This window comes from Macaca mulatta, chromosome 14 (genome assembly GCF_049350105.2).
Source record: "Macaca mulatta isolate MMU2019108-1 chromosome 14, T2T-MMU8v2.0, whole genome shotgun sequence".
In the NCBI taxonomy this organism is placed as follows: Eukaryota; Metazoa; Chordata; class Mammalia; order Primates; family Cercopithecidae; genus Macaca; species Macaca mulatta.
This window is the reverse complement of record NC_133419.1, coordinates 118,170,868-118,185,660: the sequence shown is the minus strand read 5'-3', so window position 1 is coordinate 118,185,660 and position 14,793 is coordinate 118,170,868. Positions and strand designations below refer to the sequence as shown.

The window sequence follows — 14,793 nt, the reverse complement described above, 5'->3', positions numbered from 1 at the left end:
CTGAACCTGAGTTTTCTCATCTGTAAAATGGGGCGGGGACATTATTGGTAGGAGGATCCGGTGAGATCATGTGTATAAAGCAACTGCACAGTGATGTGAGCTTCCACTCGCCTGTCCTAACACTCGATGACAATAGAGGGGTGAGGTGGCTGAGGACCCTGTGGGAGACCCAGAGTTCAGTGCTCTGGTTTCAGATGAGCAGCCGTAGGACATGCGTGGGGGACAGTCCCAGCACCGCGCTTCCTCTCTTGCCACCGGGCACCTCGCCTGTATCCCAGGTCCTCAGAGAGCTGTGAGCTGCATCACTGGGATGAGAAGGTGGGTATAGGGGTGCTGAGGAGCAGCGGGGAAGCTGGAGGGAAAGGTGAGCAGAGGTCAGCAGGCATGAATCAAATTCCATGACACATGGGAAGGTCAGAGTGAATCCAGGCCAGCCAAGGCCCTGAACAGAGACAGTGGGTCCCAGCCTGGGCGGGCAGAGGGACAGGAGCCAGGCCCCATTAGGAGACCCTGCATGGCCAGGAGAACGAGGCCCCAGTTCCCCGGGGGATCTCTGTTCAAGGCCCAACCCAGAGCCCCAGGTAAGGCAGCGTTGCCGGCCAGGGGAGGGCACACAGGGTCCCGACGGCAGCACCCCCTTGCCTTCCCAGTGCCCCCTCTGATCCAGCCCTTCGAGTTCCCACCCGCCTCCATCGGCCAGCTGCTCTACATTCCCTGTGTGGTGTCCTCGGGGGACATGCCCATCCGCATCACCTGGAGGAAGGATGGACAGGTGATCATCTCAGGCTCGGGCGTGACCATCGAGAGCAAGGAATTCATGAGCTCCCTGCAGATCTCTAGCGTCTCCCTCAAGCACAACGGCAACTACACATGCATCGCCAGCAACGCAGCCGCCACCGTGAGCCGGGAGCGCCAGCTCATCGTGCGCGGTGAGCAGGGACAGGCCAGCCTCGGGGGAGGGAGGAGCCAGCTCTGCCTGCTGCTACTGCAGTCTCTATGATTCCCTGTGATTCCAGTTCCAATCACAGGCTTATGGAAGGTGGGCTCCAGCAGGGCCCTTCAAGATGATCTTGGAGTCTAAACCTCTTATTTTCCAGGGCAGGAAACCGAAGCCCTGAGCAGAGAGACACTTGCTCAGTTAGTCAGTGGCAAAGGCAGGATCGGAACTCAGAACTCACAACTCCCTACCCAGTACTCGACAAAAGCTCTCAGCATCTTGGGTTTCAGAAGCTGCCTGCTTCCAATTTTATAATAGCCCAGGCAGGGCTGACCTCAAACAGAAGGTGCTCTAAGCCCTAGGAGACCCATCAGAGACTGAAATGGTCTGTTTCCCTACCTTCCCTCTTTCTGCAGTGCCCCCTCGATTTGTGGTGCAACCCAACAACCAGGACGGCATCTACGGCAAAGCTGGTGTGCTCAACTGCTCGGTGGACGGCTACCCCCCGCCCAAGGTCATGTGGAAGCATGCCAAGGGTAAGCGCCTGGCCCAGCCAGAATCTCCAAGAAGGGCAGGGATGGGGAAAGGAGGATGCTTTGATGGGATTTGAACCTGTTCCCTGTAGGCAACTCCTAGCCCTGGGTAGGAGTCCTTGGGTCTGCACCCCAGCGGACCCCAGGCTACACCTCACCTGGAGTCATCCTCAGCCACCCCCGGGGGTCTGTGGACCAGGAACAGCCATCATGCTGACTCCGTATTTCCTCTTGTCCCCCCAGACGTGACCTCTCCTCTCCTGCCTCCGCCCCACAACTCAGTGTACACCTGCTTTCCCTACCCCACCCTGCCCTGGGGCCCCAGACCTGGAAGCCCCCTGCTTCTCACCAGTCAACCTTTTCTGGGGTCAGGGTCCTTCTTGGAGCCCAATTTCATACCAAGGATGCCTTTGCTTTCTGACTAAGGCCCAATCCTAAACTGTATTCATGACTGACACTGGGGAATGGAGGGGCAGGGGGTGCCCACAAGGCCCCCTTGGAGGATGCTGGCCTCTCTCCCAGGCCTGGTTGCCTAAGACCAGACGACTGCCATTCGAAGACTCAATCTTCTCTCCACCTGCAGCCAACTGGCCCAAAGACAGCTCTTTCTTCCTCTCCAAGGAATTCACCCCCAAAGAAGCTCCATGCCAGTGTCAAAGTGGGCATTGAGCTGAGACTCCCAACCCAGTCTCCTTGAATCAGAGCTGGGGCAAGGCCCGTCTTCTGGGAGAGGGGGGTCCTTCCTGTTGTCTGCTGGGAGCTGTGTGGCCTCAGCACTTTGGGGATGGTTCAGCTCTGCTACAAAACAGCCCTCGATCTGCAAGAGCGAGGTGTCAGGGCCATTCCTGGGGCACTCTCAGCTTATGCCCCAGTACACACCCAGCCTTCCTAACAGCTGCCTCCTTCCAGGGAGCGGGAACCCCCAGCAGTACCACCCTGTGCCCCTCACTGGCCGCATCCAGATCCTGCCCAACAGCTCGCTGCTGATCCGCCACGTCCTAGAAGAGGACATTGGCTACTACCTCTGCCAGGCCAGCAACGGCGTAGGCACCGACATCAGCAAGTCCATGTTCCTCACAGTCAAGAGTGAGTCCTGCCCCCGCACAGACCCCCAGCACCCCCAAATCACAGCCAAGCCCCGGCTCTGCACTCTCCCTGCCTACTCTCTTGGTCTCCACTGTTTTATCTATAAAGGGGAGGAAGGAAGGCTTCCCAGTCAGAGGGGGGCTTGGGACCCTCAGATGGGGCATTCGAAAGCACTGTCATCTAAAACAGGGGCCTCACCCTGAAAGGCCCCAACTCACCCCTACCCTGGTCATAATAAGCTCGTGATTTGCTCTGCTGCAATATCATGTGACATCCTGTTTACTTTGGTCTGTAGATTGGCAATTCAATCTGAATAATCCTAGCAAACCATTTATTTTTGCTAGTTGATATACACTTGCTTGTGTACAACCTGTTTGTGGCTTAGAAAGGAAAATAGCATATACTCAATGTAGAAGAAGGGCCTATGGGTCAGAAAACCTGGGTTCCAATTCCAGATCAGCCTAATGAGCTGAGTGACCTTGGGAGAGTCACTTCCCCTCTCTGTGTTCCAGTTTCCTCACCTGTTCGAGGGTTCTCTTCCCAGCCCACTGATCTCACAAAATTGCTGTGAGTTCTGCAGGAACTGATCATGGAAAGAGGAAGCTGCTTTGGAAAAGCCCAAGGACCAATGCAGCTCATTACAACTCGGTGCTGTACCCATGGCTTCTAAATCCCCCCACCCAGAGCAGGCCTCAACGGCCTTAGAAGTACACTGCTTATTTGCTGTCCCAGGATGTTCTTAAGTCTCGTACAGACATCCCTACTGGGTGAGCTTCTTGCTTTACACTGCGGGGGTCTGCATAATGGGTCCCTGGGAATCACATCAGAAGGGCCATGTCCATCTGGCCCCATGTCAAGACATGGCTATAAGGGCCTGAGTGTTAGTGTCTGACCCGGCCAAGTATGAATCTGGGAGCCAGGACTTAATGCCTTGGGACCTTGATGAGCGTACTTGGCCTTGTGCTACTTCATTTTCCTGATCTACACCATGGGCAGGGGGCGGGGCTCGTAATAGGGCCTCACCTGTTACGTTTCATGTCAAGGGCGAGTCAGATGGTGTAAGTGAAGCAACCGGTATGGTAAGTGGCCGGCAAAGATTTCATGGCTTGGCCAGCTTTGTTACCTGTAGCGGCAGTCCCTCCAGGGTGCGGGTGGGAAAGCCGGCTGACGGCAGAGGCCCGCGTGTGGTCTGCCCAGCCTCTCCCCAGAGTGCCCGCCTTTAAGAATCATAGCTTCTTTATCACTTGCCAAAGCCCGCGTTCAGCTCAGCACAAGACAGGGAAGCCCCAGCGATCGATGCTCAGGGAGCTCCGAGCCGGAATCCCCGCCCTGGGGAGCCGCTTCCCTCACACTATCAAAAAGCACTTTGTCCTTAATAAAACCAGGCAATCAATCTACATCCCTCAGCTTGGGAGAGCTTGGCTAATTCTGGCTGCGCGAGGCGGGGGAAGAGCAGGCACCTCTGCAACCCTCCTCATCTCCCAAACTCATAATGCTTTTTCGCTGTAGTTGTTCTTTGCCTTTTCCTTCAAGTTGGGATTCCACTGAGCTGCCAGCTCTGTGGCAGGTGGAGACGCAGGGGTCACGGGTGCCGGAGGACACAGTGGTCAGGAGCTGGGCTGTGTGTGAGGAGACCCCGCGTGCCTCAGGCGGTCGCTGATGCCCTGTGCCCCCGAGCGAACCACCTCCCCTGGCGGGCCTGCACTTTTTCTATGCCATCCTCACTTTGCAACCCAGCAGCAGCTGCAAAGTGCTCTGAGAAGTTCAGAAGGAGCACATTTGGTAAATCCAGGGCCACCTCCTGAACACATGCTGCACAAAACCTCACGCACCAGACACGCGCTGGGGCTCACCTGTGGGGCCCCGTCTTCCCCAGGGAATGGCAGGAGTTTCCTACTATGCCAGTCACTGCTGGGCAGAACCTGGACCTGGCTTCCTCCTTCCTTTCCTCCCCCATGTCCTCATCTGCAGGCCTTGGTGGGCTCCTTCACTTCTCTCCCGGTAGGGCCGACGACACACCTTTCTTACAGCTGCTGTCTCTCCACATCTAGGGGTCATGTCATCCCACTCAGGGCACCTCCAATCACCCGCAGCAGCTCTCAGCACCCACTCATGGCTCCTGCGTGGCCCTCAGATGGGCTGCTCTCCAGCCTCACCACACACACATTCCCTCTGATACATCCTCCGTTTCTCACACCCTTCCTGTCACAAATGACCCTTCCCATTCTGGCCCCACTCTCCCCAGTGACCTGCCGCAGCCATCCTAGAGGCCCTCATGCCACCCAGAAGGGGAGGGGCACCCAGGAGGGGAAGAGGCAGGGCCGAGGACATTGGAGGCTGCAGGGCAGCGGTCAGGGAGGCTGCCAGGTTCAGGGCCCCTGTCTGGGGTTGGAGGGGCTGACTGTCTTTGTGTAGCAGCCTGCATGATTCTGCGCTGTATCTGGCTGCCAGAGGACGCTCCTATGACAATGCAACGCTGTCGGGGGGTGGAAGTGGGCACTGGGTGGACCGCTGGCGTGCCTGGCCTTCTTTGGAACACTTGTTCTGCCCCCTGCTGCTTTGAGGCAGGTGCCTGTTCCAAGTAACCCGCCCCAGCTACTGCCCTGCACAGCCTCTCTCCTTGCCTGCTCTTTTCTTTCCCTCCTTTCCTTTTCCTCAACCTGATAGCAATTCTCCCACTCCCCCATTCTGATTTCAGTTTAAAGGACACAGGTAGGTAGAACTTTCAGGACCCAGTCACCCATGCCCTCAGCAGGGGAAACCACTCCTCGTCATCCCTCTGTCCATCTCAAACGCCCATACCATTGCCCACTTGCAGAGCCAGCCACAGAAAGATCTACCATTTGCAACGCCAATTTCAAGGTTTGCCTCAATGCCCCTAACACACTCGGGAAAGTTTTGACCCAAAATAACCTTACCATTCCAGACCTCACACTTTTATGAACTCTTGGAAAGCAAACTGATCTTAATCCCCACTTTGCCCAAGCAGAAGGAAGAAAATAAATCTATCAAAGGGACCATAACAGCAGAGAAAGCCTCCAAGTGTCGGATCGGACGTTTGTGGTTGGCTTCTATTGGGGAGTGTCTATACCATTGATCCCTGCAGCTTCCAGAGATAACTCAGCACTCACTTAATAGTGCTCCCTGAGCACTCACTAAATAGATCAATAAAGCGTGGTGATTAAAAACACGGACTTTAGAGCCAGACAGCCCTGGTTCAAAGCCCAGCTCTGCCACCGGATAGCTGTGGGGTCCAGGACAACAATCTGTCAGCCCTAGTGTCCTCCCCTGTAAGTTTGGAATTACTGTGTAGAACTTTGTGCATTGGTGAGGTCTAAATGAGACCATGCACTTACAGGAATGAATACAGTATTTGGCATAAAATACACATTTGATAATTAGCAGTCATTAGTTTTAGGTGCTAGAAACCTGGCGATGAGTCAGACAGAGCTGCCGTTCTCAGAGAATTTGCAATCTTGAAGAGGAAATAGACAGACACCCAAAACAACTATGATACACAAAATGATAAATGCCTTAAAAAGCTACAAGCAAGGTGATACAGAAAGAATCTGAGACAGAGTCATCAATTTTAACTCTGAGGGTGAAGAAGCAGGTGTCAAGAAAAGCTTCACAAAAGCAATAGTCTCTAATTAGGGCTTGAAGGATGAGAAGGATTTGGACAAGGACCAGCAGGGATGGAGGTCATGCCCTTCCAGGGATGCAGAAACAGCACGGTGTGGAGACAGGAAGGCCTGTGAATGTCCTATGTTGAGGGAACTCAAGGTGTCTGGCAGAGAGTGATGGGGAGAATGTTTTAGAAAGCTAAATGTTTTCTATCTATGTAGAGTTGACGCTTGACACTAAGCTCCAAACAAGAGTTCCAGGGGTCCAAAGGTCTGGATGGGAGTTGGAATTCCCAAGCTAGTTCTTGGAAAACTGCTATGCAGAACCCTTTTCAGGATCGCAGGGAGCTAAGGGTTTATTAGAGCAGGCAAGTGGTTTTCCAAGTCCTTGGACATCTTTGATGGCAACCAACCAGGCCCAAGTGGTCCCCACTCCTCCCTGGGTCTTGGTGTGGGTTGAACTCACGAGTGTATGAGCATATAGTCCAGCATTGCCGCCTGCATGTACAGCACTTTACAGTTTACAAAGTTGTTCCCATACCTTGCTTGTGAAGTTTGTAGGCAATAGCTCCTTCTCAGAGAGTGTCAGAGATTAGATCAAGGTGATTGGGTTAAGTATAGTCCCAGCTGAGGCCAGAACTTACTTCTATGGACTGATGGTTTGGTAGAAGGAACACAGACAGAGTAAAAAGGCTGGGTGCTAGTCCTGGCTCAGACCCACTGGCTCTGCATCCGTGAGCTGTCCCTTCCTTTCTCTGGGCCTGTTTCCTCATCCATACAGTGAAAGGCCTGAATTAAGATCTAGTCACTAGATGACCCCAGTTCCCTTCCAGCTCAGACTAGCTATGACTCTAGCAGCATGAGCAGTCTTTTCAAGGCACCAGACCACCTCCCAGAACTTGGTTGAAAATAAATGTAATTAACAGAATAAAATACCATGTCCACAGAACTGCCTTTTATCTCCCTTTTAAAATATATTTTTTAAAAAAGGAAGCGAGATAATGACCAAAAGGAGGGGGAAGTAATTCCCCTTTCAACTGACACATGGGGAAAAAATAAAGCATCTTCAAAGAGAATTCTTCAACAAGAGGCAGGTACAAAGCCAAGCTGCCTAGTCCCAGGGAGAAGGAGGCTGGCTGTGTTTTGAGGCAGCCATCGTGTGGCAGTGCCCTCCCGGGACTCGGCCACCCTCTTGTCCAGCAGGTGACCTTATTAGACAGGTCTCGTTGGACCTCCCAGACTCTTCCACTCTGTGAAGGCACCAGTGATTGGGTTCTAGACAAAGCCCATAGCCAATTAAATCCATAAGGGCTCTTTGTTTGGTTTGAGTTTTGATTTATTTGCTTAGCAAAATGTCAGACCAATTAAAGTGAGGTCCAAGTGCCCTCAGCGAGCATACACCCAGCTGCACAGCCACAACATCAGGAGAGGGGAGCTTGGGGCCAAACTCCCATGGGGACTTGAGAAATGGAGGGGGCAGGCCTAGCAAAGGAAGCCCTTGGGCCTCTGTGGACCAGGTCGCCCACCTTGGTTGGCCAATGGGACTGAGGTCAGGATGCAAAACTTTGGAAAAGTGCGTCTGGTGATCCAAGATGGTCCTCATTTCAAATTTGCCCAAAGGAAATTCCTTCTTGTCAAACAGAAGGAGCACCTCCCTGAGACCTGGGGGACTGGGGCCCCGCCCCTTCCACAGGGCAAGGAGTCTCTAAGCCCAAGGAAATGGCTGCTCAGAGCCCACAAATCCCTTTCTAGATCACAGTCCAGGCACCCAGGGAATTCCCTGCCTGCATGCCCCCAGCCTGCTTCCAAGACCTACCAAGGCCTCCTCCACAGACTGTCCTGCCATGGATGGGCACTGCCTCTGCCGTGACCCCTAGAGCTAAGGGACGGCTGTTGGCAGAGCATGTAAGTGGAGCTTGGGCACATGGATTGGGTGTCCACACACTATACTCACAAGGCCCCTCTCAGCACAGATGACAAACTGAGGCACCAGAGAGGGCAAACAACTGGCCCAAGATATTCCTGTGTGTTCCCTGGTGGTGGGTCCTGTCTCGTCACAGACTGAAGCTCCTTGGGGGCTGGGGCTGGTCTTCCCCTCCCTGGGTGGGAACTCTCACTCCTGGCACCCCGCTCAGCACGGGCCTCTGCCCACTCTGGAGTCTGCACTGGGGACTGACTGGCTGACTGACCTCCGGCCCACAGGCCTAGTCCAATCCCATCTGGGCTCACAGGTCACCCCCTCTGCTCTTCCTTTCTCCCCTTACGAGTCCCCCTGATTGGGCAAGGGGTGTATGGTATAGACTCTCTGCTGGATCTGAAAGTAGCAGGGGGAGGAAGCAGGATAGCACTCAAGGGCTGAGGCCTGGGTGCTGAGTTATGCTGGCCTGGGCCTGATGCTTGGCCATGCCACAGCTGTGGGATTTGGGGGACCATCACCTGCTCTCTCCAGCCAGGAAATAATCATAGTCGGCCTCACCTGCCCAGCCTCCAGGCAGCAGAAAGGGTCCCTCCCTGGTTCATGCCAAGCTAGGGAGTCCCCTCTGGAGACCTGGGGACCAGTACCCACCCCCACCTCCACCGCCACTGAAGGGAGGGAGGGGAGGAAGAGAGAATGAGTCATTGTGATGATTTCCATGGCAATGATATCCGGCTGGCTCTTTGGCCTCACTGATTTTGAAACTTCACAGAATAAGGAGCAACACTTTGACTCCTGCTTCATTAAACAGAGGCAAGGAGAGAGGCTGGACACGTCCTCTCACCAGGCCAGGCTCCCCGCTGTGGCCCCCATTCTCAGAGGAGCAAGGAGTCAGCAAACCTCCTTGAGCCCTCGCCAGGAAGTCTGCAGCCCTGAGCAGGCTGCAGGCTCTCCCAACCCTCTGCAGAGCCCAGGGAGGCCAAAACAAATAGTTCATTTAGGGGACAGAAAGGTTCTGACCCTGGTTCATGTCCCAGGGTTCCTTGCTATGCCCTGGGTAAACTGGACACAGTCCTTCTCGCAGGGACTCAGTTTGCTCCTCTGTTCAGAGGGGTCACCATCCTCCTGTCCCTTTCCCTCGCCCACTAAGGCATGACTAGAGCTCAACAAGTGGGTTGCGTTCTGTTGTTCCAGTGGAGACTCGAGGGCATGTGTCGCCAGTTCCAGGCCCCAGCATTCAGAAGCTGTAGCCTTTTTGGGGAACAATAGGAAAGATGAAGATAAGCCTGAACCAACGAAAAGTGGGAGATCTTACTGACCTCCCAATGCGAACAGTATCATTGGAACAATCACATCACATCCCAAACCTAACCCCAAAGCGGACGTTTGTACAAAAGTTTCAAGGTCGAATAGAACAGTCTCCATGTGGAACAATCTCCATCCTCGCCCTGGTCCCCTGACAAGCAAGGAGGTTTTATTAAAGGGATAGGGGGGATGAACCTGCCCATGCATCCTCCGGTTCCAATTTAAAAGTGCTTGTCCCTAAGGATCTCATCTGGGCTCTTACCTCCTTTTTAGAGGCCTTAGCCAGTGGTGGCAAAAAGCACATCACCACCACTTCACTCTCATCCCTGCAGTCCCCATGACCACAGTGCTGAAGAGTTCCCAGATGAATCTGAGCTCCAAGGTATCATAAAGGGCGAGACCAGATTAATCACAAAACTGTTTGCATCCTATATGTCAGTCAAGGTGAAGGTGCCAGCAAACGCTCCGAGACGAAAGAGAGTCAAGGTTATCATGAGGTGGCTCAATTTAATAGATAAGAAAATGCAGGCAGGCACAGGGCTTAGCAGTGCCTCCAAACCCTGCCCTAAGTGGGCAGCCCAGAATTGCGCTCCCAGTTACAGCTGAAGCCCCTCTGAATGGTGGGGCCACGATAAATTGTTGGATCAGCCAAGCAATAACCAGGTGCTTCCTGAGCAGCCCTCGGGTGTCCAGCCTGGTGACAAAGACTGACAGAGAGAAAGGTGAGATTGAAGCACCATCCCTGCCCTCCAGGAAAGTACAGACTCATTAGGAAGCTGGAACTGACTTCCGGGAAACAAGACAAGATCACGCGCTAAAATGTTCGGCACTAGAAGTGTGATGTGAGGTTACAGAAGGAAAAACCCGTGGTGGACAGACGTGGTCAGATGGAGCTTCCTGGAGGGATGGGCTTGAGTTGGGTTTGGAAGGGCAAAGGAAGAAAGGAGGCATCCAGGTAGAAGGAGGAGCATGAGCAAAGACCCTGGGGGCAGGAAGCCCGGGCAGGCAGTGAGGCGCACACCTGACCAGAGGGTGGCTGCTGGAGACTAGAGGAATGGGAAGTATGGTTCTGAAGTCTGGACATGATGCACTAGATGATAGGAATGATATTAAGATCTTCAGCATGGAATGGAGAGAAAATGGAACTCTAAGAATCACTCTGAAGGAACAGATACCAGGCCTTGATGAGGGCTCCAGGCTGAGAGATGAGGATGATGGCCCCACCAATAGAAATGGAGTACATGGGAATGGAGGGGTGACATGTTCACTATGACCGTGTCAAAGTGGAGGTGACACGGGGTGCCTTGAGCAGCCAGATGCTGGCTGACACTCTGCCAGGATCCTCCCTAGAGCCGTGTGCTAGACCAGACAAGCCTAAGGCTCCCACCCTGCTAAAGTGACTCATGACTTGTGTGACTGGCAGGTGTCCTGTCCTGAGCCAGAAAGCAATGAGACTGGGAGCTGAGTACAGATTCACCTAGAAGCCTGAGCCCCCACCCGCCCCTCCCTGCCTTGTCCTCTGGGCCTCTCAAGTCCACAGAGACTTGAGACATAGGAGAATTCGATTCTAAAGAGCATCTTCTCCTGTCTGTGTTTGCTCATGTCCAGCCCTGGCACTGTTCATCCATTTCACAGCAAAGAGCTTGAGCCAGGTGCTGGGGAGGATACCGGGGGCAAGATGGGCATGGTCTTTGCACACTCCTGCACCTGCCTGCCTACCGCCAGCTGGGGCCTTTGGGGCTGGGAGCATAACAGGGGGTGTACTCCCCATAGAGCAGGGAATGTGAAGCCCATACAACCTGGTACCTAGGAAGCCCCCCTACCCTGTCGCAGCTTCATGGGGCAGAGGCTTGGCTACCATCCCTAGGCACTCTGCACTGAGAAGCTCTCATCACACACTGGATCCCTGCATTAGCTTCCAGTGGCTGCTGTCACAAAGTACCACAAGCTGCATGGCCTGAAACAACAGGAACTTATTCTGTCACAGTTCTGGGAGGCTGGGACTCTGACATCCAGGTGTCGGCAGGCCCATGTGCTCTTGAAAGGGAAGGAGGCTTCTTTGCCTCTTCTGGTGGTTGCCAGCAGTCCTCGATGTTCCCTGCACGGTAGACACATCACTCCAATCTCTGCCTCCATCACCACATGGCCTTCTCTTCCTGTGGCTTCACATCCTCTTCCCTCTGTGTGGGTCTCTTCTCTTCTTATGAGGACATCAGTCATGTTGGATTAAGGGCTCGCCTTACTCTGCTATGACCTCATCTTAACTTACATCTTGATTGCATCTGCAAAGACCTTATTTCCAAGTAAGCTCCCATTCACAGGTAGCGGGGGTGAGGACTTCAACATATCTATTTGGGGACACAGTTCAACCCACAACAATCCCATGCCCAGCCAGTGATCTGTTATTGATAACTCCATGCTTTCTAACACCTGGAAACCGACATGCTCTCCTTCCCCGTATCCTACAACTGCCACTGTCTAAATGAAAAACAGTCTCCTAGCCAAAAAAAAAAAATCCCTCTAGGTCAAGTCTAAAAGCCCAACACTCCTGTGCTCAAAATCTCAGGGCAGGGTTCAGTAAACCGGGTCTCAGATCTGGCCAGTGGTCTATGTAACTGGAAACCAGCCACACCCATTCTTTATGTTGTGTTGTCTGTGGCTGCTTATAGGTACAACAGCAGAGTTGAGTCCTTGCAATGGAGACCTATGGCCCACAAAGCCTAAAATATTTACTTCAGGCCCTTTACAGCTCTTGAGTGTTCACAGAAATGACCCAGAAGTACCTTCCAAGTGATCAAAGGAAGATGGCATGTCCTTCTGTTTCTGAAAGGATTCTGATGTTCAGAGTCATTTCTCTCATGTCTAAAATGGAAATAAAAAATACTACCCACATCTTAGGGCTGTGTTTGGAGAAGGGAGGGTTAATGAGATAATTCATGTAGAGCATTATCCATGGTACATGCACATAATAAGCTTTCAATAAATGTTAGCTATTATTATTACTATCATTTTTCCAACATTCTCAGGAAAGTAGAGGACCAGGCCAGGCACAGTGGCTCACACCTGTAATCCCACCATTCTGGGAGGCGGAGGAGGGAGAATTGCTTGAGCCCAGGAGTTCAAGACTAGCCTGGACAATCAGCCAAAAATACAAAAATTAACCAGGCATGGTGGCACATGCCTATAGTCCCAGCTACTGTGGAGGCTGAGGCAGGAGGATCGCTTGGACCTGGGAGATGGAGCCTGCAGTGAGCCATCATGCCACTGCACTCCAGCCTGGGTGACGGAGTGAGATCCTGTCTCAAAAAAAATAAATAAGAAGTAGAGGACCAGGCCTGGCGCGGTGGCTCACGCCTGTAATCCCAGCACTTTGGGAGGCCGAGGTGGGCAGATCACGAGGTCAGGAGATCAAGACCATCCTGGCCAACATGGTGAAACCCCATCTCTACTAAAATACAAAAAATTAGCTGGGCGTGGTGGTGCGCCCCTGTAGTCCCAGCTACTCAGGAGGCTGAGGCAGGAGAATCACTTGAACCCGGGAGGTGAAGGTTGCAGTGAGCCAAGATCGTGCCACTGCACTCCAGCCTGGTGACAGAGCAAGACTGTCTCGAAAAAAAAAAAAAGAGTACCAGAGGAAGGGGGAGAACTGGGTCCCCGTCTTCATTTGAGAACACTCCCCGTCCTGCGCTTCTACTCTCTAGCAAGGAGCCAAGAGAAGAGGTGACTGGCTCCATTTTAAAGCTGGACAAAGTAAGGCCTGACGAGTTTGAGGGCCTCAACTGGACCCCCAGTGCAGCAGAAACAGCTCTGCAGTCCAAGTCCCCAATCATTCTCTGTGACTCTCGCCCCTACCCCTTGCACACACACTGTTTGGGCCAGTTCTGCTCCCTGTGTTCTCCTCCCTGTGTACTGGAGCAGTGGACAGCCAGGGTCCCATGGGCCCCAGCTCCCCCGGCACCTCCCCACTGGCTCTCAGCGCTGAGGCTGATTGCTTCCATGCAATCTGAATTAATCTCATGCTTCAGGTGGAGCTTGGCTAATCAGGGGAGACAAGAAGCCGAAGTGGGTACAATCAAATTAACAACGCCATGGCCCTGGCTCTTTAAGAAGGGAAAAACAAAGCAGGCACCCCCTCCCCACTCCACCCCCAGCCTTTCCCAGGGGAGGCCTGGAGATGCCGCTGCTGTCGAAGGCTGAGCGAAGCGCCGCTCCTACCCACCCCGCCGCCGACCACCCCGCGCGCCAACAATGCCCCTTTGTGGCAGCTTATCTCACACCGCCAAACAGCGCTGCAGCTCTTGTCGGGAGCTTGTTAACAAGGAGCAGCGACACAAGGCTTTGGGGGTAGAAGGGGAGTGGGGTGGGTTGGGGAAAAGGAGGGGCCCCCTCACCTCTCAGGGGTGCATGTAATCCTTTCAGAAACAAAAGGAGATGAGAGCCTCTGAATACACGGGCTCCCTGCTCCCTGACAAGGTGGATTCACAGAGCCCTTGAGAGGCTTCAGGGCACCTGCTGTCCCTTGGAAAAGCCTCTCCCAGAAGGCAAAGAAGAGGATATCCGAGAAGGTCTTTCATCATCCCCAAAGCATCCTTTTTGGCGACAAGCTCTATGAGAGTCCCGGAGAGATTTCAGTTAGACTTTCAGAAGGACTTCCCGACAAAGTCAAGTCCCTTCCTGATGAAGAACACCTTAAGTTTGCTGCCCGTCTTCCAATCCTGTTGCCTCTGGGATTGTCCTGCCTGAGGCAGCTGCTGTCACAGGAGGTACAGGAGGGCTCATCCAGCCCTGGGGTTCTTCTCCTAATCACGTGAGAATTACCTCAGGGTAAGGATTGGGAATGCAGGTGCCCAGGCCCACCATGGAACAATTAAGTCAGAGCCTGGGGGATGGGGTGGGATCTGTGTAATATTTTTTAAAAACTTCCAAGGTGATTCTCAGGTGTAGCCAGGCCTGAGAACCTCCTCAAGACCCTCCTCGAGACCACCCACCTGGAAGCGCAGACTAGCCTAACCCCTTGGTCTCCTGGTTCCCAGACCAATCTTCTTTCCCCCAAATTCACGTGCATTTCTCTTCAGAGAAGCTCGACTTGGCACCCCCATTCCTGGGCCCCTGATTCTGCTTCAATGTCTACTGGCCTTCTCTGACATTCATAGGGTTTTTTGTTTTTTTGTTTTTATTGAGACAGTCTCTGTTGTACAGGCTGGAGTGCAGTGGTGCAATCTCAGCTCACTGCAGCCTCCACCTCCTGGGTGCAAGCAATCCTCCCACCTCAGCCTCCCGAGGAGCTGGGATTCCAGGCACACAGCACCACGCCCAGCTAATTTGTATTTTTAGTAGAGACAGGGTTTCACCATGTTGACCGTGGCTGGTCTCAAACCCCTGACCTCAAGCGAT

General features: G+C 53.4%; 1 protein-coding gene across 1 annotated transcript in view; it reads left to right on the top strand.

Moving 5' to 3' along the window:
* The window catches only part of DSCAML1 (DS cell adhesion molecule like 1), a 364,981-nt gene that overhangs the window by 286,871 nt on the left and 63,317 nt on the right, over positions 1–14,793 (top strand). The window contains exons 9-11 of the mRNA XM_028834027.2: positions 651–929; positions 1,354–1,473; positions 2,380–2,556. Of these exons, the coding sequence (XP_028689860.2) occupies positions 651–929; positions 1,354–1,473; positions 2,380–2,556 (576 nt within the window). The remainder of the gene's footprint in view (positions 1–650; positions 930–1,353; positions 1,474–2,379; positions 2,557–14,793) is intronic.